This window comes from Rousettus aegyptiacus, unplaced genomic scaffold (assembly GCF_014176215.1).
Source record: "Rousettus aegyptiacus isolate mRouAeg1 unplaced genomic scaffold, mRouAeg1.p scaffold_m13_p_2, whole genome shotgun sequence".
In the NCBI taxonomy this organism is placed as follows: Eukaryota; Metazoa; Chordata; class Mammalia; order Chiroptera; family Pteropodidae; genus Rousettus; species Rousettus aegyptiacus.
Genome location: NW_023416295.1, coordinates 90,812,963 through 90,837,229, shown reverse-complemented (window position 1 = coordinate 90,837,229; position 24,267 = coordinate 90,812,963). Strand labels below are relative to the sequence as shown.

Below are 24,267 nucleotides of genomic sequence, written 5' to 3'. Positions count from 1 at the left end.
GAGGTGGGAGTGTGCATGTTCATGTGAAAGTGAAGCCTCAACTGCCAGGTGTCAGGAGCCAGAAAGTGCCAGGTGGGCAGGCGTGAAATATGAATGGGCAGCCACTGTGCATGGGTGAGCAGCACTGTGGGGCCCTAGAGGCCTGATGAGGTTCACCTCCTAGTCAATGTGCACATACCGCAGAGCAGCAGTCAGAGGGCAGAGAGGGAGGGGTAAGTGAGGAGGTGCTTCTCACTGCCTACCACTCTCAGGAGTCCAGCACCAGGACTGCCCCTAGCCGTGGTGGATTCAAGGCCAGCAGACCAGTTCCCAGTAAGCCATCAGCCAGTCTTTCACTCATTGAAGAAGATGTCTCTGGACGTGCACAGTAGTACCTGTCCCTGCACACAGCTGGGAAGTGGATTTATGGAGAAGGTAGCCTCACCTGTACCTTTGTGGGTAGAGCACTGCAAGCCTGAGGTCCTGGAGATGTTCTTGCAGGGGGATCACCCCCTGGACAAGAATGGAGAGTGACAGGCACACAGGCTAGAGCTAGGAAGGCCGGCCAGGCAGGAGGTGCAGGCAGGGCTAGTCTGCAGCTGTGTCTGAACACGCTGCCCTTCACAGCGCCCCAGCCCTGGGCCCTTCCCTCCCATCTCTGCCTAGAGAGGAGTATGGCCTGTACAGTACCCCACAGTGCATGTTGCCCTAATGATTAAATCCCCCCACCCCCGCCCGCCTTCCCCGTGGTCTCCCATGGGCCTTGTGAGGGATCACAGAGGTCTGGAGCCTTGGTGGAAAAAACCTTGAACTTCTCCTAGGCATGGGGCCCCACTTCCTGGTCACTTGCCCCAAGGAGGAAGATGGGGGCTTCAGGCCCCAGGAATGTACTCAAAGAGGCCACCTGCCATGGTAGAGGCCCCTCTACCATCCCCCCAGACAGCCAGGGGCCCAGGTAGTGCCCTGGATTTCCTGTGAGGTAGAATCAGGGGATGAGGTGGCCTCCTCTGTTTTCCTAAAACTTAGCTAAACTTGTTTGTAGATCGAGGGAAGATTTGCATCTGCCCATGTAACCGTAGATATTGTCAGAGGAGGAGGAAGAGGACTGTTGAGGTATTTCCTAAGTCTAAACTGATAAGACTTGTTTCCCTTCATAGTTTTTTCAACAACTTGGAATTTTGAAACAAAGACAAATTTCATTTTATCCCATTTAATAACAATGTCCTTTCCTTGTTGAAACCACAAACTCCTTTGTCTGCTCACCGACCCTGCACTTAGATGACCCTGCACTTAGATGAACTGCAGTCTGCATTTTGGTGTGCCCCCACTTACTCACCTCCTCTTCATCCTCTGGCAGTTTGTCAGGAATGCTGCTCTACCCTCCACCCCCGCCAGGCCTGCTCCTCCCTGTCCTTCAGATCCCAGCTCAGATGTCACACCTCAGAAGCCAGGCCTGACCCTAAATCAGTATTGGGCACAACCTTTTCCTTCTGGCATTTGCTTATCTGGGTGTTTTCTGGCCACATTTCCAGCCCTTCCAGGTGCTCCAGGAGGGCAGGGCTATGCCTTTCCTGCACACAGCCAGTACTCCTGCGAAGGAGGAAAGGATAAGTTAGACTGCAGGGAACCATAGAGCCCAGGGCAGGGTGCTGAGCTATGAGGCAGACAGGCGAAGTCACCAGTTCATACTGTCTTTATCTGCCCAGTGTTCTGCCTCTGCCCAGCTGAGAGGTCCTCACCTTTGTGGATCATCTGGACCAGGAATCCCCAAACTTGTTGGCACCAGGGACCAGTGCTCCTGTGAGAATCTAATGCCTGATGATCTGAGGTGGAGCTGAGGTGGTGATTCTAGTGCTGGGGAGCGGCTGCAGACACAGATGAAGCTTCTCTCGCTGGTCTGCCACTCATCTCCTGCTGCACGGCCCGGTTCCTAACAGTCCACGTGCCAATAACGGTCAGGGTTTGGCTACCCCTGGTCTAGACTGTAATGCTTTTTATATACACCCTTTTACCAAATCCTTTCAGGAACCTGGGAGGTACAGGAGGTGGTAACTGAGTCTCAGAGGAGGGGAAGGGGGCAGAGCCACTGAGGCACCAATGTGGGGGTCGTGACAGTCCTGCTATCGCCCCTGCTGATCCCCATCCCCATTCTCAAAGAGATTCAGGCGCTCTTTGAGAATCAGTCCTGCCCCAACCCTTGTGTCCGGCTAGTTCAGGACCTCTGCCCATCTGGCTTTTTGGTGAGGACAGGAGTGCCATTAGGACTCCACCTGTCTCTGCACCTAGCTCTGCACTGGCAAGAGTGTCGTCAACCTTACGCCATCCGCCATCGGGGATGGGAGCAAAGCAGCACTGAGCATGACCCGACCGAGGGCCTTTCCAGGAGACCATAGGGAAGTCTGCCCAGCATCCCACAGGTCCTTCCTGGGCTTGGCCAAAGTCCAGGGCTTCGGTTTGGTCCTCTCCTTGTGACCGACACCTTTGTGAGGAGGACAGTCACAGTTGTTGAGCACACTGGTTCAGCTCAATGTCGCTTTGTCCTCATTGCAGATATGGGTATGTTCTCTTCTTTATGCAGATCCCTCTAACTCTCTAGTAACTCACTGCTTTAAAGCAAAGGGAGGGTAAATTGTGTTCATGGTTTAAAAAACACCAGCACTCTTGGTGATTTGACAAGTGGTCAACAGATAGCCGGAGCCGGCCTTGCCAGGCTACGTGTTTCTGTGCCGTCTGGAGGCAGGTGAACACTTCTCATCAGGCAGTTACAGTCTGGGTCCAGGCAGGCCTGGGCTCTAAGTCCAGCTCTGCTAGCAGCCAGCTCTGTGGCCAGGTTTGATGTTTAACCTCTCTGATGGCTAGTTTTCTCATCTGCAAGTGGGAATATTTCCTTCCTATAGGGTGTCTGTGGGTGTCAAGGATGACCAGGGTAAAGCACTGAGGGTTTAGTAAATTAAATAACTCAGTTATTACTTAGCCCCTAATACCCTTGGCCCCACGCCAGGCCCAGCTGGCCCACTCCAGGAGCTCATTTTCTGATAAATGGATTAGGTTCAGAGACCGAAACAAGATGTCTTTTATCCCCCTCCTTGTGGAAAGGGCCCAGCGTAGGCATGCCAGGCTGATGATGCAGCCGCAGGGACTCTTTCTCTTGCCTCGCCGTCCCGAGAAAGCAGGGCACTCTGCAGTCACATCCACATTCCAGCCAGCAGGCAAACAAGGGGCAGATGTCTCTAAAGACATTCCGATGGCCACACCTGGCTGTAAAACATTTTCTGGACTTCTTGGGGACTTTCATGCTGATTTCTAGACCTGTGGTGTCACCTAGGGGTGCACGTGAGCCCTGCGCCATGTCGCTGGACTTTTCCCATTCTCCCTGAGAGTTCAGCTCACTGGGTAAGCCCTCCCTGCTTTGCTGTACATGGCGGGGCAGAAACCAGAGTTGTAAGGTCAGCTGAGCACCATCCACCAGACCTGCCCCTGTCCGGATGCCTCTCGAGTGTGCCCCTGCTGCAGGAGGATGGCATGGCCGTGTGCTGCCACCCTGCAGCTCCGCCCCTGCGGGAGGGTTTGGCCCTGGGGAATGGGCTTCAGCAGACCTGGCTCCAAGCACAGCCCTCACACCTCGAGCCTGCCATTTACCTCTCTGGGCGTCAGCCTCCCTGCTTCATACAGTGGGATGGTCAACTTTAGGCTTTATGTGCTCTGGGAGTCCCAAGGCACAGGGGGCTCTGTGGCAGGGGAGGTCAGGAGCTGGCCATGCCTTCAGCCGCTGATGTGGGGTTGCTCTCCCAAGACAAGCATATTTGGAAGCAAAGTCATTCAAGCGTCTGTGAGTTCAGAGTTGGTCTGCAGTCACATTGCCCAGGAAGGGACAGCCTTATCCCAGTATTTTCTGCACTGCATTTGGAGAAGGGACTCCTCAGCCTGCCACTGTCAGTTCAGCACTTGATAACCTGGGTTTTTCCTGCAGATGCCAGGGAGGCACTTTCGGGTTGAGCAGGGCTGCTTCCACAGCAGCGGGTCTGGTGCCAGTGTGGGGTCTGTTCGTTTCATCAGGCCTTGTGCAGCCTCTCTCTCCTGCCTTTCCCTGCGCCTGCACTGCTCCCTCAGCTGGGCTCACCTAGTGACATGCGTGAGGACCTCGGTTCATAGAGGGAAGGTGACAGAGCAGACAGACATTGCCCTGGGGAGCTGTGCCTGCAGGCCCCTTTCTGCTCCAGGAAGGAGGAAGAGACAGCCAGCCACATACAGGCAGTGGGAATCAGAGCTAAAATCAGCCTTGCATGTCTTCTAAGGCCTCACATCCCCACGTGGACCCTACTGGGTTGTTTGCCCACATGAACCGCATTCCCCAGAGCTGGCCTGACCCACATGCAGCAGTCTCTGGGACTGCCTGCTTGGGCAGCAGGCAGCACTGATGAAGCTTCTTCCAGTGAACTAACCAAGATGGGTCGTGCCCTGGGCTCCTGGCTTGGCCCACCCACTGAGGTTGCCATTTCCTTCCTGTGAGGAAGACCCAGGCCTTGGTGAGGGACAAGGCTTTGGGGAGGCAGGGTGCCTGCATGTCAGCCTCGCATTCTCTCTCTGAATTTAAAGATGCCTCTCAGAGTATGGTTTTAAAAACAATCATCTGAATCCTGGTATCACTGTGTGGCCTTTGTCCTCATGAAGGGACTCCTGGGCCCTGGGAGACCAAAGGACACACTTGGGGTAGCCACGGGCTTAGGTACCCCTCACGGAGCTTCCCTTGACACCCTTGGACCTTCCGAGCTCATCCTGACGTAGATTGCTGCCTTGAAGCCAGTCCTCAAGGGCTCATTTGTGACCCACGTCATTTGTTTTCTCCCAATGACTCTATCTGGAAGTAATAGTATTTCTTTAAAAAAAAAAAAAAGACTTTATAATTCTGATTCTAAGTGACAGTGTTTATATCTGAAATTCAGGAGCTACAGCTCTTTTGGCACTGGTAGAAGAATCCACCTCTGTGTTAGAGTCTGAGTTTAGAGACTTGTGAGTTAGACCCTAGTTCACAAAATCCCTGTCCTCGGATCCTAAGGCACAAGAGAGGAAGTGGGGGACAGCCCGTGGCCCAAGGGAGCAGGTGAGGGGGCAGTGCATCCCTATAAGATGCCAGCCAGCTGGCGTTCTGTCATGGAGGACAAATGAACACAGAGCTTGCAAAGCTGGCCCCATCTGACGATTCTTTGTAGCCAGTACCCCATTGTAGGCAATAGGGATGTTTTATATCCTTTATTCATTTCAGTTATTTAAATCTTGTGTGCTCATTGCAGGAAGTACAGAAATAGTTAAGGAAGAAAATGTGTTCACTGGACTTTCAACTTTTCTCTAAATTTGAAATTTTTAAATAATGAAATATTAGGGAAAACTCATAATCTTGCCATCCTAAGATAGCCATTTAACAGTATATTCCCATCCTGGGTGGTGATCACAGAGTATTTGTCACCTGACAGGTGGGCATGGACCCTTCTCATATCTCCAGCCTTGTAGGTATCTCTGCCCTTGACTACAGGACAATCTGCTATGTGCTCACGATCCACCTCACATCAGCCTGTGAGAGTTAACACTTAGCCAGCATTCTGCAGTAGCTTCGCCACATCTCAGCCCTTTTCCTTAGGGCGGCCACCGTCCTGGAATGGAATTACTGGTCAGGCTTCTCATCTGTCACAGAAACGTGTACCCACCCAGCCCTGGACCTCCCATGGCCTGAGACAGGTTGAAGTCTTGTTTCTGGCCAGAGTCCTGGGCTTTCAGAAGGAGGATCAGGAGCTGGGTGCATTTGGCATGAGGTTCGGGTCAAACCCACACCCTCAGGGCAGAAGAGGAAAATGAAGTCCTTCTGGCCCCTGATGTAGCCTGTGGGAGGGGAGAGGGGCAGGTCTTCATGGGCAGCAGTTACTACTTAACGGTGTAGATGTGGGCTCTAGTCTTGGGTCAATCACCTCACCTCTGCGAGTCCAGTTTCCACATCACTGATAAAATTTGAGTGATACAGTAAACCTCCCAGTCAAGAGTGCAGACTTCAACTTGCCTGATGATACCCACAGGCAGGTGGCAGGAGTGCAGGAGGCCATCCCCCTGATTCCAGCCCTGGAGCAGGCCAGTCCCTGTAGTCCTCATCACTCAGCCACCTCTTGGCTGTCACCCACTTGACCCTACCCTCCTTCCAAGGACGGAGCACAAAGCTTATCCATTGCACCTGGCAGAACTCTGCCTGAGGTTGTGTGTGGTCCATGCAGTGGGGCTCCCGGCCACTGCTGAAGCTGTCCCATATGGACGCAGACTCTTAAACCTTTAGGGCTGGCCACTCCCTAACAGCAATGTTTGGACCCCAAAACAAAACACATTCTTTGCCCACTAGGATCTTACGTGATTGTGGGCCCCACTAAACCAGTTTACACAAAAATGTCAGTACTGCTAAGGTCACAGAGAGCTTTTAAACTAAGCACAATTGCATGCAAGAATGCATGAAACAGGTGATTAGTTTTGTGGGCTGTCAGGAGTGGCTGTAGCCCGTGCAGAGCAGAATTATTTCGTGGCGTGAAATTTTTGAAGTCCCATGTTTTATCTTTGAAACCTATGTGAATTTCGCACTCTGTGCCATTATCCATCCAAACTTGTTTTTTTATAAAACGAACAAGACCCTTTTCAATTTAGCTCTGCTTGCTTGCACCTTAAGCCTCCACAGCCTCCTGATCAAGTCACAAAAGGCTATGTCTCCAGATCTCCAAGAAGCCTCCCTGACCTTGCCCATTAGGGAGTGGTGCCTTTGGCCCTCCCGCCATTCATTACCTCTTTACCCGCCTCATTGGTCCCAGCCCTCCTGCCCAGAGGGCTGGGACCACCCCCTGTGAGGCCAGGGCTCATCCTCTGTGAAAAGGAAGAAATGCCTGCCTCTTGGGCTATGCCTAGCATATTGTGAACCTCAGTAACCATGGCCACTGTCGCTCTTGTGAGGGACCTAAGGTCACACTACCAGTTCATATCCTTTGCTGACCATTATGGCATGTCTTGGGGCCTTTTTAATGGCAGGGCAAAGGCCACCGGCTTCCTTCTCCCTTCCTCACTCCATTTCCCTCTACCAAATGTTGGTCATTCCTGCTGTGAATCTTCCCAGTTTCCAGACGATAGTCACCAAACGCACTGAGTTCCCTGTCCAGCTTCTCTATTTGCTGAAGGACTGAGAGCGTGACACCCCTTCCTGTGCTCTGTGGCCCGGGCACAGATGGGCTGCACAGGCCCCGTGTGCCCCCTTGGCTGAGATTAGCTACCTCCTGAGGACAGCAGGCCCCTGCAGCCCCTGCCTAGCATACCTCGGGGAGTGGACACGCCACTCAGCAGTCTCTCCTTGCCTGAGGATGTGGCTTGTCTCAGCACCTGGCAGTGCACTACACTGGCCAGAGTAGAGCTTGCCTTCCGAGAGCAGCCAGTCCATTGGGGCAAGAGATGGGGAAATGAAGACCCTGGATTGGCACATGGTGTCAGCTGCAGAGGGGATACGTCTGGGAGGTCCTCGTACCATATCCTGCTGCTGCCAGTGGACCATGCAGGGCACCGACAGGATGGATGGTGATGAGCAGCCAGTTGCACTGAAGGCTTAAAGGAATAGCCGTCATTGGGGCTTCCTCATCATCCCTCCCATCCCAGCATGTGCCCCGTTCAGGGTTGACAGTGCCATGAGCTCTGTTCCCCATTTACAGGCAGGATTGTCTGGGCAATTCCCTTGGCCTACCCCGGTACACAGCAGGAGTGCTGCATGAAGACCCACTCTGGAGGTCAGGGTGCCGTGAGCACCCACTAAGGCTGGGATGTAGTTTAGGGACGAGCTCACAGAGAGCGTCAGGAGCTTTTCATCCTGAAAGAGCATAATTGGAAAAAATTAAGTCTATGAAGACATCAAATAAAGCAAGTAAAAAATAAAAAAGAGCAATCATTAATTCTGGGGGTGGGGGGGAACAAACAAAAGTATATAAAAAAAAATAAACTGTACTCCTAGGTTCAGAAGTAAACAGTGGTTTTAGAGACATGACAATGTAAAGTGATTACTGGCTTAGTAAAAACTTGAGCTTTTTAACTCTGGAGGATGGGTGGGGTGTGGGAAAGGATGTGTAAAGGAGTAGGGATACTTAATCTTCATCTACCAAAACAGAAAGTGAACAAGTGATGTTTAAATTAATAAAGCAAGAATGTCAGAAACATGGTGGAGTGAGAGACATCCTCAGGTCTCTCCCCTTGAAACAATAAGCTGAACATCTAAAACTCAACAAAAACACCCAAACTGCACACCAGCATGTCTGAGCGTGGGATCTGCGCATAAGAGCTACCACAGGTCAGAACCCTGGGTGTCGGATGGTGGACTGGGAGAAGAAATAAAGAAGCTGCCTCTCGCAGCCACTGGAGCTCCCTGCAAGAGGAGGGGGAGGGGAGAACGAGCGGCACCTTCCCTGAACAGCCCTGCCTGGGAGTGCAGGGTGTACCACGCAGCTGACAGCAGGGCCTGATCATCAGGGCAGAAAGCAGAGAAGCGGGAGAGGACCTCAGAGAAACAACAGTTGATTTTTACCAGCCCCAGTTGCAAAACAGGCTGAGCTGCAGCCCGCAACCCCCAACCCAGAGGGTCTCTTCTCCCATAACCTCAGAGACCAATCACTGCAGAACCCCAGGGGAATCTGAGCAAATGCTGCAGACTGTCACTGACACTGACAGGGACTGAAACTGAAGGTAGCGAGCATTGAATAATATCTGAAGAAAATGAGGCATTCTTTAGACTTTATATAAAGCAGGGATGCAAGAGGCTTAGACACCACCTGCTGGAAACCAAAAGAAAAGCAGCTCCTCCACAGCAGGCTAAAGAGAGACCTTTATATAATCTTTTTGTAAGAACAGAAGAGTACACTTTCATTAATGCTCAGGTGGAGAAATAGTCCATTAAACACCATGAACAACCAAGGTGACAAGGCATCTCAGAAAGAAATAGAAAAATCTCCAGAAAATAAGCTTACAGACATAGAACTATGTGACTCAAATGGCAGAGAATTTAGGATGGTACTTATGAAAAAATTCAGTAAGATTCGAAAAGGTCATATCAGTAATTTCAGGAATTTAAAAAACAACTAGATGAGCAGAGTAAGGAGATTGAAACCCTCAAAAAAACAGAATAGATCTGGAGATAAAAGAACAAACTGCAAGAGTTGAAAAATGAAATAGCAAGGTTGGGAAATAGAGTTGAGCAAATGGATATCGGAGATAGAAATCTAGAAAGAAGAAGAGAGAAACTGAAGAGTGAAAAATAACGGAAGAGAAATACAAGAACTAGCTGATACCATCAGGAGAGGAAATATAATAATGAGCATTAACAAAGTCAAGGAAAAGGAGCAGGGATTAGAAAGCATCTTCAGACAAATAGTTGATGAGAATTTCCCAAATCTAAGTAATGAGCTGGACCTTGGAATTCAAGAAGTCACAGAAACCCAATTATCTCAACCTAAAAAGGCCTTCTCCAAAACACATTGTATTAAAATTATCAAAAATCAACAACAAAGAGAATTCTCAGGGCAGCCAGGAAAAAGAAAAAGGTAATTAATAAAGGAAAACCCATTCCATTATCATCGGACTTCTCAGTGAAGACCTCATAAGCCAGAAAGGAATGGAATCCAATATTTAAATTATTAAGTGAAAGGTACTACCAGCCAAGAATAATATATCCAGCTAAGCTTTTTGTTAGATATAAAGGAGAAATTAAGACTTTTCCAGACATACAGAAATTGAGGGAATTCTCCACTACGAGGCCTGCCCTACATTAAATACTGAAACAAAATAACAAAGAACACATAATTTGGAGTAAAGTGACTGTAAGGCAAATAGAAGCAGAGGAGTGCAATCCTTACTAAGAACAGGGCATTTTAAGCTTAAATAATAAGAGAACTGCTATAGCAAAGTAGTAATGAACATTCAGCATACATAGGGACAAATTGAGATAACAGTGACTGAAAAGAATAGGATTCAAATATCCAAATTCACAAAGGGGAATGGAGATAAAGCACACACAGAAGAAAAAAAGACGACTATATAAAACAAGAAACACCAGAGGGAAAATCCACAAAAGCCAACCAAAACAAAACAGAAACACAAGGACAAGGAAGCAATGACAACACCAGTCTACGAGAAAGCAAAAAATAAAATGTCTATAAGAAGACCTCATATTTCAATAATCACCCTAAGTGTAAATTGACTGAACTCACCAATAAAAAGGCACAGAGTTGCAGAACGGATCAAAAAACAAAACCCAACCATATGCTGTCTCCAGGAGACAGATCTCAATTACAAAGACAAATATAGACTCAAAGTGAAAGGGTGGAAAAGGATATTTCGAGCAAATGACATTCAGAGAAAAGCAGGAGTAGTGATACTAAAATCGGACAAAATAGACTTCAAAATAAAAAAGGCAAAGAAAGATACTGAGGGACATTTCATAATGATAAGGGAATCATGCACCAAGAAGACATAACACTTATTAATATCTATGTTCTCAATCAGGGAGCCCCAAAATGTGTAAAGCAATTACTAACAGAACTGAAGGGAGAAACATTATTGTAGTAGGGAACCGAAATACCTGACTGTCAGATATGGACAGATCATCCAAACAGAAAATCAATAAGGAAAGGACATTCTTAAATGACATATTAGATCAACTGGACATAATCGACCTTTCTAGAGCCTTCCATCCCAAAACAGCTGCTTAAACATTCTTCTCTAATGCACATGGAACATTCTCAAGAATTGGCCATGTGCTGGTACACAGAGATAGCCTCAACAAATGTAAGAGGGTTAAAATCATACCAACCATATGCTCTGATCATAATGCTTTGAAACTAGAGATCAATTGTAAAACGAAAGTAGAAAGAACCACAAATACATGGAGATTAAACAACATACTACTGAAGAATACTGGGTCAGAGAAGAAATAAAGAGAGATCAAGAAATACATGTAAATGAATGATAATGATAATAAAATATATTAAAACTTTTGGGACATGGCAAAAGCGATCATAAGAGGAAAGTTCATATCATTACAGGCCTATCTCCAAAAACAAAAACGAGCCCAAATAAACAACCTAATGCTTCATCTTAAAAAACTAGAAAAGGAAGGACAAATGAAGCCTGAAGTCAGCAGAAAGAAAGAAATAATCAAAATTAGAGCAGAAATAAATTGAAAGCAAGAAAAAACAATAGAAAAATAAATGCAACAAAGAACTGGTTCTTTGTGAAGGTTAATAAAATTGACAAACCCCCGGCTGGACTCACTGAAAAAAAAAAAAGAGAGAGAAAGGACAAAAATTCAGGGATGAAAGAGAGGGAATTATGACAGACACTGCAGAAATACAAAGGATCATACAAGAATACTATGAAAAAGTATGTAACACCAACTTTAGTAACCTAGAAGAAATGGACTAGTACTTAGAAAAATAGTCTTCCTAGACTGAATCAAGAAGATCAGGAAAATCTAAATAGACTGATCAGCAGTATGGGAATTGAAACAATCAACAAAAATCTACCAAAAAGTAAAACTCCAGGACCAGACGGCTTCACCAGTGAATTCTACCAAATATTCAAGGATTTAATACCTATTCTCAAACTCTTCCAAAAGATTGAAGAGGAGACAGTACTTCCCAAACTCATTTTTTGAGGCAAACATTACTCCGATAAAGATAACACAAAAAAAGAAAACTACAGACCAATATCTTTCATGATCACAGATGCAAAAGTCCTAAATAAGATACTAGCGAACCGAATACAGCAACATATTAGAAAGATTATACACCACGATCAAGACCAAATGGGCTTTTTCCAGGAGTACAGGGATGGTTCAACATATGCAAATTATTAATGTGATACATAAACAAATTAAAAAATAAGAATCATATAATCATATCTATAGATGTAGAAAAACCCTTTGACAACATGCAGCATCCATTTATAATCAAAACCCTTAAAAGAATCGATATAGAAAGAAAGTACCTTAAGATAATAAAGGCCATCTACAACAAACTGTCAGCCGACATTATACTTAATGGTGAAAAGCTAAACACTTTCCCTCTAAGATGAGGAACAAGGCAAGGCTGTCCACTGTTGCCACTGTTATTCAATATAACATTGGAGGTCCTAGTGAGTGCCATCAGGCAAGAGAAAGACATAAAAGGCATCCAAATAGAAAACAAGTCAAACTGTCACTATTTGCGGATGACATGATTCTCTATATAGAAAACCCAAAAGACTCCCCAAGAACACTACTAGAAACAATAATCAAGTACAGTAAAGTTTCTGGATACAAAATCAATGTTCAAAAATCCATAGTGTGCCTATACTCTAATAATAAAGTGTCAGAAAAAGAAGTGGAAAAAAATAATTCCTTTTGCAATTGCAACAAAAAGAATAAAATGCCTAGGAATAAATCTAACAAAACATGTGAAGGACCTCTATAATAAAAACTGTAAAACCCTGTTAAAAAACATTGAAGAAGCTACAAAGAAATAGATATTCCATGTTTTTGGAAGAATCAACATAGTTAAAATGACTTTATTACCTAAAACATTATACATATTTAATGCAATCCCTATCAAAATCCCATCGGCTTTTTTTAAAGAAGTGGAACAAAAAATCATGAGATTTATATGGAAGCACAAAAGACTCAGAATTGCCAAAGCCATCCTGAGAAGAATGAGACTAGAGGCATCACTCTGCCTGACTTCATATGCTGCAAAGCAACAGTAATCAAAATGGCATGGTATTGGCAGCAAAACAGATGTACGGACCAGTGGTAAAGAATCGAGAGTCCAGAAGTAAACCCATATTCATATGGGCAAATAAATTTTGACAAGCCAAAAACATACAATGTAGAAAGGAAAGCCTCTTCAATAAGTGGTGCTGGGAAAACTGGAAGGCCACCTGCAAAAGAATGAAACTAGACTGTTGTCTATCGTCACACACCGAAATTAACTGAAAATGGACCTGAATATGAATATAAGACCTGAAACAATAAAATGCATAGAAGAAAACATAGGAACTAAAATCAAAGACCTTGGACTTGAAGAGAATTTTTGAGTTCGATCTCAAAGGCAAGGAAAGTAAAAGCTAAAATAAATGAATGGGACTACATCAAACTACAAAGCTTCTGCTCAGCAAAAGAAATTGTCAACAAGGTAAAGAGACAACTATTTGAATGGGAAAATATATTTGCAAGCAACACCTCCAATAAGGGCCTAATATCCAAAATATACAAAGAACTCATATGACTCAATAACAAAAAAAAAAACAACAACAATCCAATCAAAAAATGGGCAGAGGACCTGAACAGACAGTTCTTCATAGAGGACATACAAATGGCCACAAATGTATGAAAAGATGCTCAAAATTGCTAGCTATTAGGGAAATGCAGATCAAAACCACAATGAGATACCATCTCACACCTGTTAGATATAGTTGTAATAGTTATAATCAACAGGACATGTAATAACAAATGCTGGAGAGTGTGCTAAGGAATAGAAACCCTCATTCCCAGCTAGTGGGACTGCAAATTAGTACAGCCACTATGGAAACAGAATGGAGGTTCTTCAAAAAACTAAGAATTGATCTACCATATGATCCAGCAGTCCTTCTACTGGGTATTTACCCCAAAGACTTGAAAACTCATATCCAAAAAGATAATTTGCACACCAATGTTCATAGCAGCATTATTCACAGTGGCCAGGACATGGATGCAACCGAAGTGTCCTACGATAATTGGCTAAAGAATCTGTGGTACATATTTACAGTGGAATATTACTTAGCCATAAGAGATGAAACATTGCCATTTGTAACAATATGGATGGACCTTGGAATAATCATAGTAAGCAAAACAAGCCAGACAGAAAAAGTCAAAAATCACATGATAATCAGTTATATGTGGGATATAAACCTAAAAGCAACAAATGAACAGGACAAAGAGACTCATGGACATGGACAGTGGACTAGTGGTTACCAGAGGGGAGGAGGGAGGTAGATGGGAAAAATTTAAATCATTTCTTCAATTAAATAAATTTTAAAAATAAATCAAGAAATAGCATTCATTGTGTGTTATTTAGCAACATGGAGGTTAATGCATGAAGAATATCGAGAAGAGCAGCAAGTGTTTCTTTGCAGAGTTTGCGAAGCACATCCGTTGGTGTTTTAATATAAACAAAACTCTTGGAAGTATTTGTCTTTAAGTATAAATTACTTTAACTAATAAAAGGAGACTGGCTAAAAAATGTATGGAGAGATGCTGTACTTCATTAGCCATTGAGGAAATGTCACCTTAAGCCACAATGTGATACCCACTGGATTGGCAAAACAGAAAGGGGCAGTGCCGACTTTCCACAGCTTCTCACAGGGTGTGAATTGGAGACAGTCATTATGGAGTGTCTTTGCTGGAAAGCTGAAGGCACACATGAGGGGGCCTCATCTGTGTGCACTGGGTGATGTGGACAAGACTGTGCAGCACAATGCTGGCAGCACCCCAAACGCCTGCCACAGCGGCATGTGCACACTGACGGTGGTACAGTGTTCCATGGAGCACCACTCAGCAACAACAATGCATTAACTATAGCTGCTCACAACTCGGGTAAAGTCAATGAAGAGGATGTTGCAGGAAAAAAGTATATTAAGAATATTTAACAGAGTACAATGGTACTATTGTCAGTTTCTAAAAAAAATAAAACCGAAGAAAATACTATTTAGACACATATATTGAAATTACTTTCTAAAAAGGTGATGAGGTGATCCACACAAACACTCACGTCAGAGGCTAGCCCTGGAGTTTTGGGGTGGTGGGAGACCAGGAATGACACTAGTTCCTGGTGGCTTCCATAGCACTGATCATGTTCTTAAGCCAGGCAGTGAGGCCACAGATGTTTATCTTCAGGCTTTATTTCTTATGTACATTATGCTCTTTTGTATGTCCCAGACACTTCATGATGAGGAAAAGCTTTTTGGTTTTACAAACAAAACCAGGATTATCTAGAGCAGCACAAGAAGCCCCAGCTAGGCATGCAGGTGAACCAGGCTTCTTCCTAAACTAAGAAATGGATGCCCAAATTGCAAGGGTCCCTCTTACCTCTACTCTGATGCTCACTCTGCCTGCAACGCCGCTGCCTGCAATTCTTGTTTCCTTCATCATTTTCTCCCCTCTCTTGCCTCTCTCCCCTCTTTCTGGAAACATTGGTTAGCACTTGGACAACCTGGATGAACAGATCCTGTTGGAGAGTGACAGGCAGTGAACTACCTGTTTTGTGGGAGGCCCCACATGTCAGTGTAGGAGGAAATATGCTCTGGGACAGGGACCCTCCAGTTTCCTGTGGGGTGGGGATGGGCAGGATTAGAATAAGCTTGGTGGCAGGGGCTGGGGACACCTTTGAGTGCACAGACAGTTGTTTTGCCCCCTGCCCAGTTCCTCATATCTCTGAGTTGTAAGCACCTCCAGAGCCTGCACATAGGTCTCATCCTGAACAGGGACCTGCCTGGATATGAGGGTTGTTCACCTGGGGGCTCTTGTTCCTCACACTATGCTGCACCCTCTGCTCACTTCTGGTCAATGCCCTTGCTCCCTCTTTTGGTAGACAATAAACCAAAAAATAAATAGCCAGTGCGTCCAGTGATGTGTGTAATAGGCAAAAGAGCCAAGTCAGGGAGACAGGGATGGCGGCTTCTGGGCACAGGGTGGCCAGGGCACAGGCCTGCAGGTACCTGCTGTGTCAGAGTGGTAGAGTGAGTAAGGGTCGCAGTAGATGAGGTGAGCAGAGTTGGGGGTCAGGCGCATGAGCTTCTAGGAAGGCCATCAGTGCAGGTGTGTCTCAGTGCGGAGCTGATGGAGAAGGGAAGGCTTCGGTGGTGAGATACTCAGTTGGAAGAATGCACAAGGGGCCAATAAGAGAATGAAACGGCAGGCACCAACTTTATTGCGGGGAGCATGCTTCTGTTGCGGGGAGCATGGTTCTATTGCAGGGAACACGCTTCTGCTCCAGCTCCGTCAGGGGAACACATGGGCTCCACATATGTCAGAGTACAATAGTGGCATTCAGCCACACGTGCGTGATACAATAAGCTGAATCATGTTTACATATTTTAGGCGCAGGCACCCTACTACACTAATGTAACATTTAAATCCAAGGTCCTATTCCTAGCCATGAGCCTGGGTCGCAGCCAGGCCTGGGACCCACACCATGTGTGTGCCAGCATCATCTTGGCAGGAGCAGAGCAGGAAGTGGGCAGTGGCCCAGGGCTGCTGGCCCCATGAGCAGGTTGAGTCTGCCTGGGCTCTGTCTCTACCATAGGCCCTATCTGGGGGACTATGAGCCCAGGGCATAGCAATGTACTAAGCAGAGAACGCCCCATCCTAACTCCTCCCAGTCACCCCAGCCATGGGCAGGCTCCAGCACCCATCCGGTAGGACCAGTATATGGGAATTCAGCGAGGAGTGAGTCCACCTCACTCAGGACCCATGTGGTGTACAGGGAGTTGTGGGGCCCAGCGTAAGGCCCAGCCCGGGGGCTCAGTCAGCCCCCCTGGCTCTACCAGAGAGCTGGAACAGGGACCAGAAGGCTCATATGCATCTCCTGGAACCAACCAGATACTCCAATACAGACAACAGCACCTTCTGTGACCCCTCAGTGACCCCATCTGTGGGGCCTTCAGCCCTCGAACACTGAGACCTCTGACAAAATCATTCCAGTTGTCTAACCAGGCACAGGGCACCTCTCATTATGGAACTTCTAGTCAGCCAGCAAGTCATACCATCTCTGGGCTATGAACAAAGGAATCTGGAGAACAGGTAGCCTGCCCCTTCAGTCCTGGCTCCCCTTAGTCCTGGCTCTCCAGGCCCCGGCTATAGGTCACTGGGTGACTTTACTCTCTGAGCTCACATCCATACAACAGCCAAGGGCTTCTGGGAGGTCCAGTTGACCTCCCTAGGGCCTTCAGGCACCACACTGGGACTGGTTGGCAGCCTTTCTCCAGTGCTTAGGTATCTGTGAGGGTCCTTGGACAGCCTGGGCTCTGCCAAGTGCACCCATCATGGTGGGGTGGTGGCAAGTGCTGACTCCGGGGCTGAAGCAACTGCAGAAGGACTGCAAACTGCTGGCACAGATGCCAGGGAGGGGGCTCCACGTTACATGCTATGTCCTTGTCCTCAGGTCACCTTTGGGACGAAGTTGAGCTCCACATGGCCCTGGCCAGGGTTTGTCAGTTGACATATCACACTGGTTTTCAGTGTCTAGGAGAAACTGCCACACTGTTTCTGTGGGGGAGGTCTTTGTAGCCCGGCTTTCCTGTGGGGCCTGAGGGCAGAGTGCAGGACCCAGCTGGGCATGGCAGTGAACACGGTATGTGCCATCAGGTCGCACTTGGAGCTTATTTATGTGTATGTTTCTAGGCAATTCCTATGTTGCTGTGTCTGCCTGTCTGTCTTGGCCTCCTTAGAAGCAGTTGTGGTGTTCAGGATTTATAAATGTCTTATACTTGGTCTGTAGGAAGTTGACCCTTAGATGAATTGACCTCCCTGGTCCTGGCCACATTTAAGGGCTTCTTGTGGCCAGAGGCCACCAAACCAGGCTCTGCAGAGAGGAACCTGTCCCCCCCCCCCCGCCCCTCCTGCCAACTCATCCCCCAGTGCTGAAGCCACCAAAGGCCTCTAGGCAGCTGCTTAACCTTTTGGGACTTGGTGACCTCCACTGGAGGCTGAAGGTGCCGTGTGAGGTGACTGCCCTGAGACACTTCCTCAGTCTTGTCCCCAGAGAGGCACTATGCCCCTGCTTAGTGCACACACAAAAGCCAGCTCCCTGCCTGCTCACTCCCTACCCCAGGGTGAGCTGAGAAGTCACTGTGCAGTCACCACTATGACAGAGGCCCCAGAAGGAGCCATGTCTGCAGCATGAGGCTTCCCTAGGAGGTGGCATTGGCTAAGGTCTGGAGGATGAGCCAAAGTCAGCAGATGAAAAGGAAGAGCACACTGCCATGCAAAGGCCCTGGGGTATCTCCAGGAGCCAGCAAGAGGGCCGAGAGGAGGTCCCAGCAGTCACAAAGTGGTTGGGAGGGCACAAGTGGACCTTTGTTCTTCTCCCGAGAGTGGCAAGAGTCACTGAAGTATGCAGGTGTGTTCGGGAGCCGAGGGTTCGGATTTTAGCCACAAGCTACCTCTTCTGGAGGAGCTAGAACACGAGCTGCTGCAGAGGCCAGGAGCAAGTAGTCACTGCCAGGGCTGAGGTGCAGCATATGGGGAGGATGCTTCTAGAGCAGGTGGGGGTCCATCAGGCTCACCCCTTGGCCTAGCCCAGACAGCAGCTGGGAAAGTAGAGCCAGGACCTGAGGTGGAGAGCGCAGGTTTCAGGGTGGAAAATCAAAAGGTGGAAAAACTTAGGCTTCAGTGTGGGGTCAGGAGTCAAGATACCGCACACCTCGATTTTACTCCCTGCTAAGAAAGAAGCTCTCACTCCCTCCCCCAGGCTTCAGAGGGCTCTCATCCCCTGGGGTGCCCTCTGTCCAGACCCTGTCCCTACTGTCTGCTGGAGCCTCTCCATGGCAGGGCCTGGGTCTGCCTTGCCTAGCCCCAGTGGCACAGTGCCAGCCTTGGGTGCCACAGGGATTGGACTGTCCAGTGACTGACAGCTGCCCTGTCTCTTCCTCAGCAATCTGCACATAGCAGCACCAGTCTTCCCATCTGGCCCCTAGAGCCATCAGCTAGATGCCTCTCCTGCCTGGGCCCTCCTGGGGGACCCCGAGCCCCTTAAAGGAGGTGCTTTAGAACTGCTATCCCTTTGGTTTTCTGGATGTGTCCCCTTTAGGCTGGAGTGATCTCCATTGGTACCCTGTGACCTTTGCCCTTGCCCGTTACCATGCCCAACCTGCAGGTTCCCCTTATCCATGGTCAGTTCAGGGCAATGCCTGCAGACCCCTTAAAGTACTTCGTGCCCCTAAGACTCTCCCAGAGGGCAGTGTAAGGGGTGCTGGACCTTATTGCGCAGTGTGGGTATACTTCTGTGTTGCCGTCTGGGTCGTGCTGGGGATGGGGGAGGTCCAGCCTGGATCTTCTCTCCCCAAGAGTGGTGTGTGGGGCCAAGGGGACTCCTGCTGCCCACTCTCAAAGAAAGACATGCCAGGCTGGCCTGGCACCCACCCCTCCATGCACAGCCAGCCAGTTCTGCCAGCCCTGGAGGAGGGGCCTACAAGAATAGCTGCCAGCCCCCTCCTCCCCGCCCCGGGGCGGACCTACATACACCAGACCTGTCACAGGAACATCTGACAGCCACCCCATGGCTCACAGTGTCCCTGGTGCCATGCGGCCAGTCACAGCATGCCCTGCAGGGCTGTGAATCAGAGCCTGTCACGAGAGTGGGAAAGGGGCAGAGCCTCCCTGAGTCATTTCTTCCATGGTACAGACATTCTCTTATGTATTGTGGAAAGGTGGCATTTTGGGAGATGCCTGGCTCCGGGGAGCTGGAACAGTTCTTGGGAGACAGTACAAGTTACAAATGATAGCTCACCAGAGGTCCTGGGCTGGGGGTCTGTGGTGCTCCTACCTTGATGGGACTTGCTGGAGACTGGGTTGCGGTGTGCCCCGGAGGAGGTCACTGAGCGCCTTATGCTGAGTGGCCCCTTGGGCAATCCTGAGCCTGCCGCTGAACAGCTCTTTAAATCACCGGTTCCAGGCAGCATGGCCTCTGAGGCCATCCGGCTTCACCCCCAGCAAAGCAAAGCAAAACCGGGTACAACGTATGAGTAGGCAGAAAAGCATGCCTGGGGTTCAGGGGAAAGCCCCCAGAGGAGACCTTGGACTTTTACGAGGGCACTGAGGCTGGGCACTGCAGGGTGCTGAGATGGTCATACTGTAGCCGTGATGGTGGTTGGGTTTCTCATTCAGAATTAGCCATTTTGATCTCAAAATCACAGGTGAAGTTGCTTCTAGAGTACCACAGAGTAGACCCCGAGCAGTTAGACCTGGCATTCCAGCCCCTTCCATCCTTCCCTTGAGGATCCCCATGCACGTGCCGACCGCCCTGCACCCTCACCTTACCCCGTCTCCCCGTCTCATTGCAGGAAGTTCTACTACATCACCCTGCTGCGAGACCCTGTGTCGCGCTACCTGAGTGAGTGGCGGCATGTGCAGCGGGGGGCCACATGGAAAACATCTCTGCACATGTGTGATGGGCGCACGCCCACACCCGAGGAGCTGCCGCCATGCTATGAGGGCACAGACTGGTCGGGCTGCACACTGCAGGAGTTCATGGACTGCCCCTACAACCTGGCCAATAACCGCCAGGTGCGCATGCTGGCCGACCTGAGCCTGGTGGGCTGCTACAACCTGTCATTTATTCCTGAGGGCAAGCGGGCCCAGCTTCTGCTGGAGAGCGCCAAGAAGAACCTGCGGGGCATGGCCTTCTTCGGGCTGACGGAGTTCCAACGCAAGACACAGTACCTGTTTGAGCGGACGTTCAACCTCAAGTTCATCCGACCCTTCATGCAGTACAACAGCACAAGAGCAGGTGGTGTGGAGGTAGATGAGGATACTATTCGGCATATCGAGGAGCTCAACGACTTGGACATGCAGCTCTACGACTACGCCAAGGACCTCTTCCAGCAGCGCTACCAGTACAAGCGGCAGCTGGAGCGCAGGCAGCAGCGCCTCAGGAGCCGTGAGGAACGCCTGCTGCACCGCACCAAGGAAGCGCAGGCCCGCGAGGACGCTGAGGAGCCGGGCCGGGCGCCCACCGAGGACTACATGAGCCACATCATTGAGAAGTGGTAGTGGCAGCCCTGTGGCCCCCCAGAGATGGCCAGAAAAGGGCAGGTGAAGGCACACAGACCGGCACACACGGGCCCGCCTAGAACTCACAGGAAGAGAGTCCCAGGTCCGCTCACCAGAGGGTAGAGGCATCCTGAACAAAGACCAGGGAGTGGGAAGTGCTGGCCTACTGGGGTGGGTTCTCGCCATTTCTCTCAGACCAGAGGTCTGAGAAGCCAACTTGTACTGCCCTCTGGCTCAGATGAAAGCGTACTTGAAAGACGCCCCAGTCAAGCCTGTGCAGACCAGGGGCAGGTGGTGTCCCTCTTCTGTAGGCCCCCATCTCACTGTCACAACAGCCCCAAGTTCGAAGACAAGAAAAAGAAAGTAGAGCTGAGTGGGGAGTGGCTCTGCCAGACCAGGAATGTATCCCTCTCCCACGATGCACAAACCCGCTCCCCCCACACCTCCCAACCCCGCACAGGCCAGGCTCAGGCCATCTCAGCGGCCTCTCAGCAGCCCCCCGGCCCTTTGCCCCAGGCCTTTATGAAGCCCCCTCCTTGGGGGCATGGGCAGCCATTTGAGACATTGTCAGGAATGGAGCCCCACGCTAACCGTCTTCAGTGTCGGGGGGCCATTCTTCATGCGAAGCCAGGAAGCCGTTGGGAAGCCCCCTCCCCCCTCTGGCTTCCTGCTTTGCTTCAGGAGATCAGAGTACACCACCTGCCCCTTCCGTCCCATTTTCCACAGTCCTCAGACTGAGGAGCCCGTGGAGAGATGGCGACTTCTGGGACTTGTTAGTAGAATGCCCCTGCCCCAAGCCCATCGCTTGGACATTTATTCAGGGCTCATACCCCACTGTTCCCACCACCCCATGTATAAAAGTCCAATTAAGTCTCTTGGTGGGAAGATGGCAGACTGCAGCTGCTGCCAGTGAGCCATACTTCAGGGCTGTGGCGCTTCTGGATGGCCAGGGAAGGGGACTCAGGCTTTCAGGTTCTCAGCTAGCATTGGAAGAAATGCTCTGGATAGCTCCCTGGCACCTAGATTCACAGCCTTCCTCCTCCCTAGGCTTCCCCCTGAGTTTCCCTGCCTTACCCCCGACTCTCCACAAGCAGACCAAGCCCTGTTTCCAGCAGCCCTGGAGGTTGGAGAAGCCATGTTCTATATCTGTTGTAGACACTTTCCCCATACACAGTCTCCTGTACTAAAGGAGGCCAGGCTAGTGTCTCATCTGGGCGTGCCCTCCCCAAATGAAGCCCAAGACTCGAGTTCTGGTGAGCTCAATGCGAGCCCCACACTGACATGGATGAGTACCCCATCTCTCCAGAAAAGGCAGCACATGTGTCCGGAGGCCACAGTCCTGCTTCAAGGAGAGCAGTGAGGGCCATGGGCCACCTGGCGAGGGGCTGGTAAGGGGCCATTCTTCAGCCTCATAGGCCAGATCCGACCAGTGGGGTTCCCTGTCCCAGGTCCCTCTGCCACCCCAGCCGTCCCACCAGGGGTTGAGGAGTTAGGGGAGCAAGGAACCTTCCATAGCTCAGGAAAAGCTAAATTGTGTCCAATGAGGTAACTGTGGGAGGAAGCAGCTTTTAGTCTGTGCTAGTCTGACATAAAGGCCCCACCCTACAGCTTCCTACACTGGCCACTTCACCTTGTAGTCCAAGGGCAGAGAAGTCAGCAGGCCAGAGTGGGCACACTGTGCTGAGGAGGCAAGAACCCGGGTGATGTAATGGCTCTGTTAAAGGGAAGTGAAGGACAGCATGGGGGCAGGGGGCGTCTGCCTGGATACTCAGTGTCTGTGGCAGGCGTGCCCTAGGGAAGAGGGCGATGTGTTCACAAGAGCTCTGGGGGCTTGTGGGCTCCCATCAGGAGGTGGCCACCTCCAGGGCATAAGTGGAGAGCTCAGGTCTGTCCTTCCTGAGGCCTGGCTCAAGACGTCTCCTTGCAGCCGGCTTCCTGGGGATGCAGGCCTATGCGTTGGGTCTGTTCTGTACATTTTGGGATATTTTGACTTATGGCCCTTTATCCCAGTTCACACAGAAACACGGGTCTCCCAGTTTCTTTGCTGCATCTAGAAAGCAGTAGTCCTCAGGCCAGCACCCAGGCTGAGGTGCCCCACTGGTCCTACCGGTCTCCAGTCTGACAGCTCCACTTAGACCACCTGCTTTGGGGTCAAGGTTCCTTGTGCCTACAGTGTCTCCTCTGATGAACTCCAGAGAAGGGACAGGGCAGCACCATCCAGGGGCTCTTCCCAGGGCTGAGGAGACAAGCAAACACACGGTGAGAGAGCCACTCGCTCTCCACACAGGCCTGCAGTGTCCCCTCCCGGAGGAGGAAGTAGGGATGACAGAATTGCCCAAACAATGAGTCTGTGAACTTTCTGGGAACTGGAAGTGTTTAACTTGAACCCAGGAGCATTTAAAGCTTTATTTATTTATGGCTTCTTTAAAAAAAAAATGTTGGGAAGAAATTTTTTTGGTTATTCATACAAAAAATGAGTTGATGGAAAAGCAAGTCATAATCACCTAATTGTTTTTTGTCTAGGGCAAGAGTGAATGTTAGCAGATGAAATAAATCCTGAAAAAGAACCTCTGGTGTGCCGTGGTCTGTGCTGACATAGTGGTCCAACCAGCAGGGTGTGGCAGGGACCTCATTTGATTTTCAAAATGAGCATCTGTGAGCAAAGGACTCTGTGCAGAAGCAGAGAGACTTCCCTCAGGTGCAGGTGTCCCAGTGACGGAGAAGTTAACATTGTTTCACCTAATATTTAGTGGAGGTAAAATATGATTAGCATTGCTACAAAGAATAACTTACTAAGCATTAACCACAGTACTTGAAAAAACCCAGCCGAAAGGGTGAGAGAAATGCAAACATCATGTGCTTGCTTGCTTAGTGATCTCTTTCCCTTAGCTTTTAAGAGGTTCAGACCTCAAGGTCTCCCCCTTCCCGGAATATCTAGACTCCGCTTAGAAGAAAGAATTGGGAGAAGAGGCCAGGTATCTGAGGTTTCCAACCGACTCTGCCTACAGAGAAGGCGAGAGGCAGGCACCCCAAGCAAATGAAGGGCAGAGCAGAAACCCAGGAGGCAGTGGTCACAGCCAGTACCCACGAAGTCCCAGCTCCTGGTCAGCTGATGTGTCACTCTAACATGGGACAGACATGGCTGCCTCTTAAACCCTTCTCTCAGGTCCAAATCCAGACAGTACTCTTGACCATCTGGTCCCCAAGGGAACATCCCTTTTTAATAACAAAGCAGAGTCTTGCAAGCAGGGAGCAGAGGCAGATCCCAAGAGGAACCCCAGTATAGAGAGACCTGCTCAGAGACCACTCCAGGAACATTTCATTTGAAGCCCTCACCCTGCCCCTCCCTCAGGAACTCATAATGGAAGTGCCCTCCACCTTCAGGGGTCTCCAGCTCTGCAGGGCCAGTGTGTGATCAGACAGGGGCAATACCTACTGGTCCTGAAAACACCTCCCTC

The 24,267-nt window shown here is 49.3% G+C and overlaps 1 protein-coding gene across 1 annotated transcript in view; it reads left to right on the top strand.

Moving 5' to 3' along the window:
• The window catches only part of HS6ST1 (heparan sulfate 6-O-sulfotransferase 1), a 49,188-nt gene extending 25,812 nt beyond the window's left edge, over nucleotides 1-23,376 (top strand). Inside the window, exon 2 of the mRNA XM_016157074.2 lies at nucleotides 20,101-23,376. Coding sequence (XP_016012560.1) covers nucleotides 20,101-20,809 — 709 coding nt within the window. The 3' untranslated portion in view covers nucleotides 20,810-23,376. The remainder of the gene's footprint in view (nucleotides 1-20,100) is intronic.
• The last annotated feature ends 891 nt before the right edge of the window (nucleotides 23,377-24,267 follow it).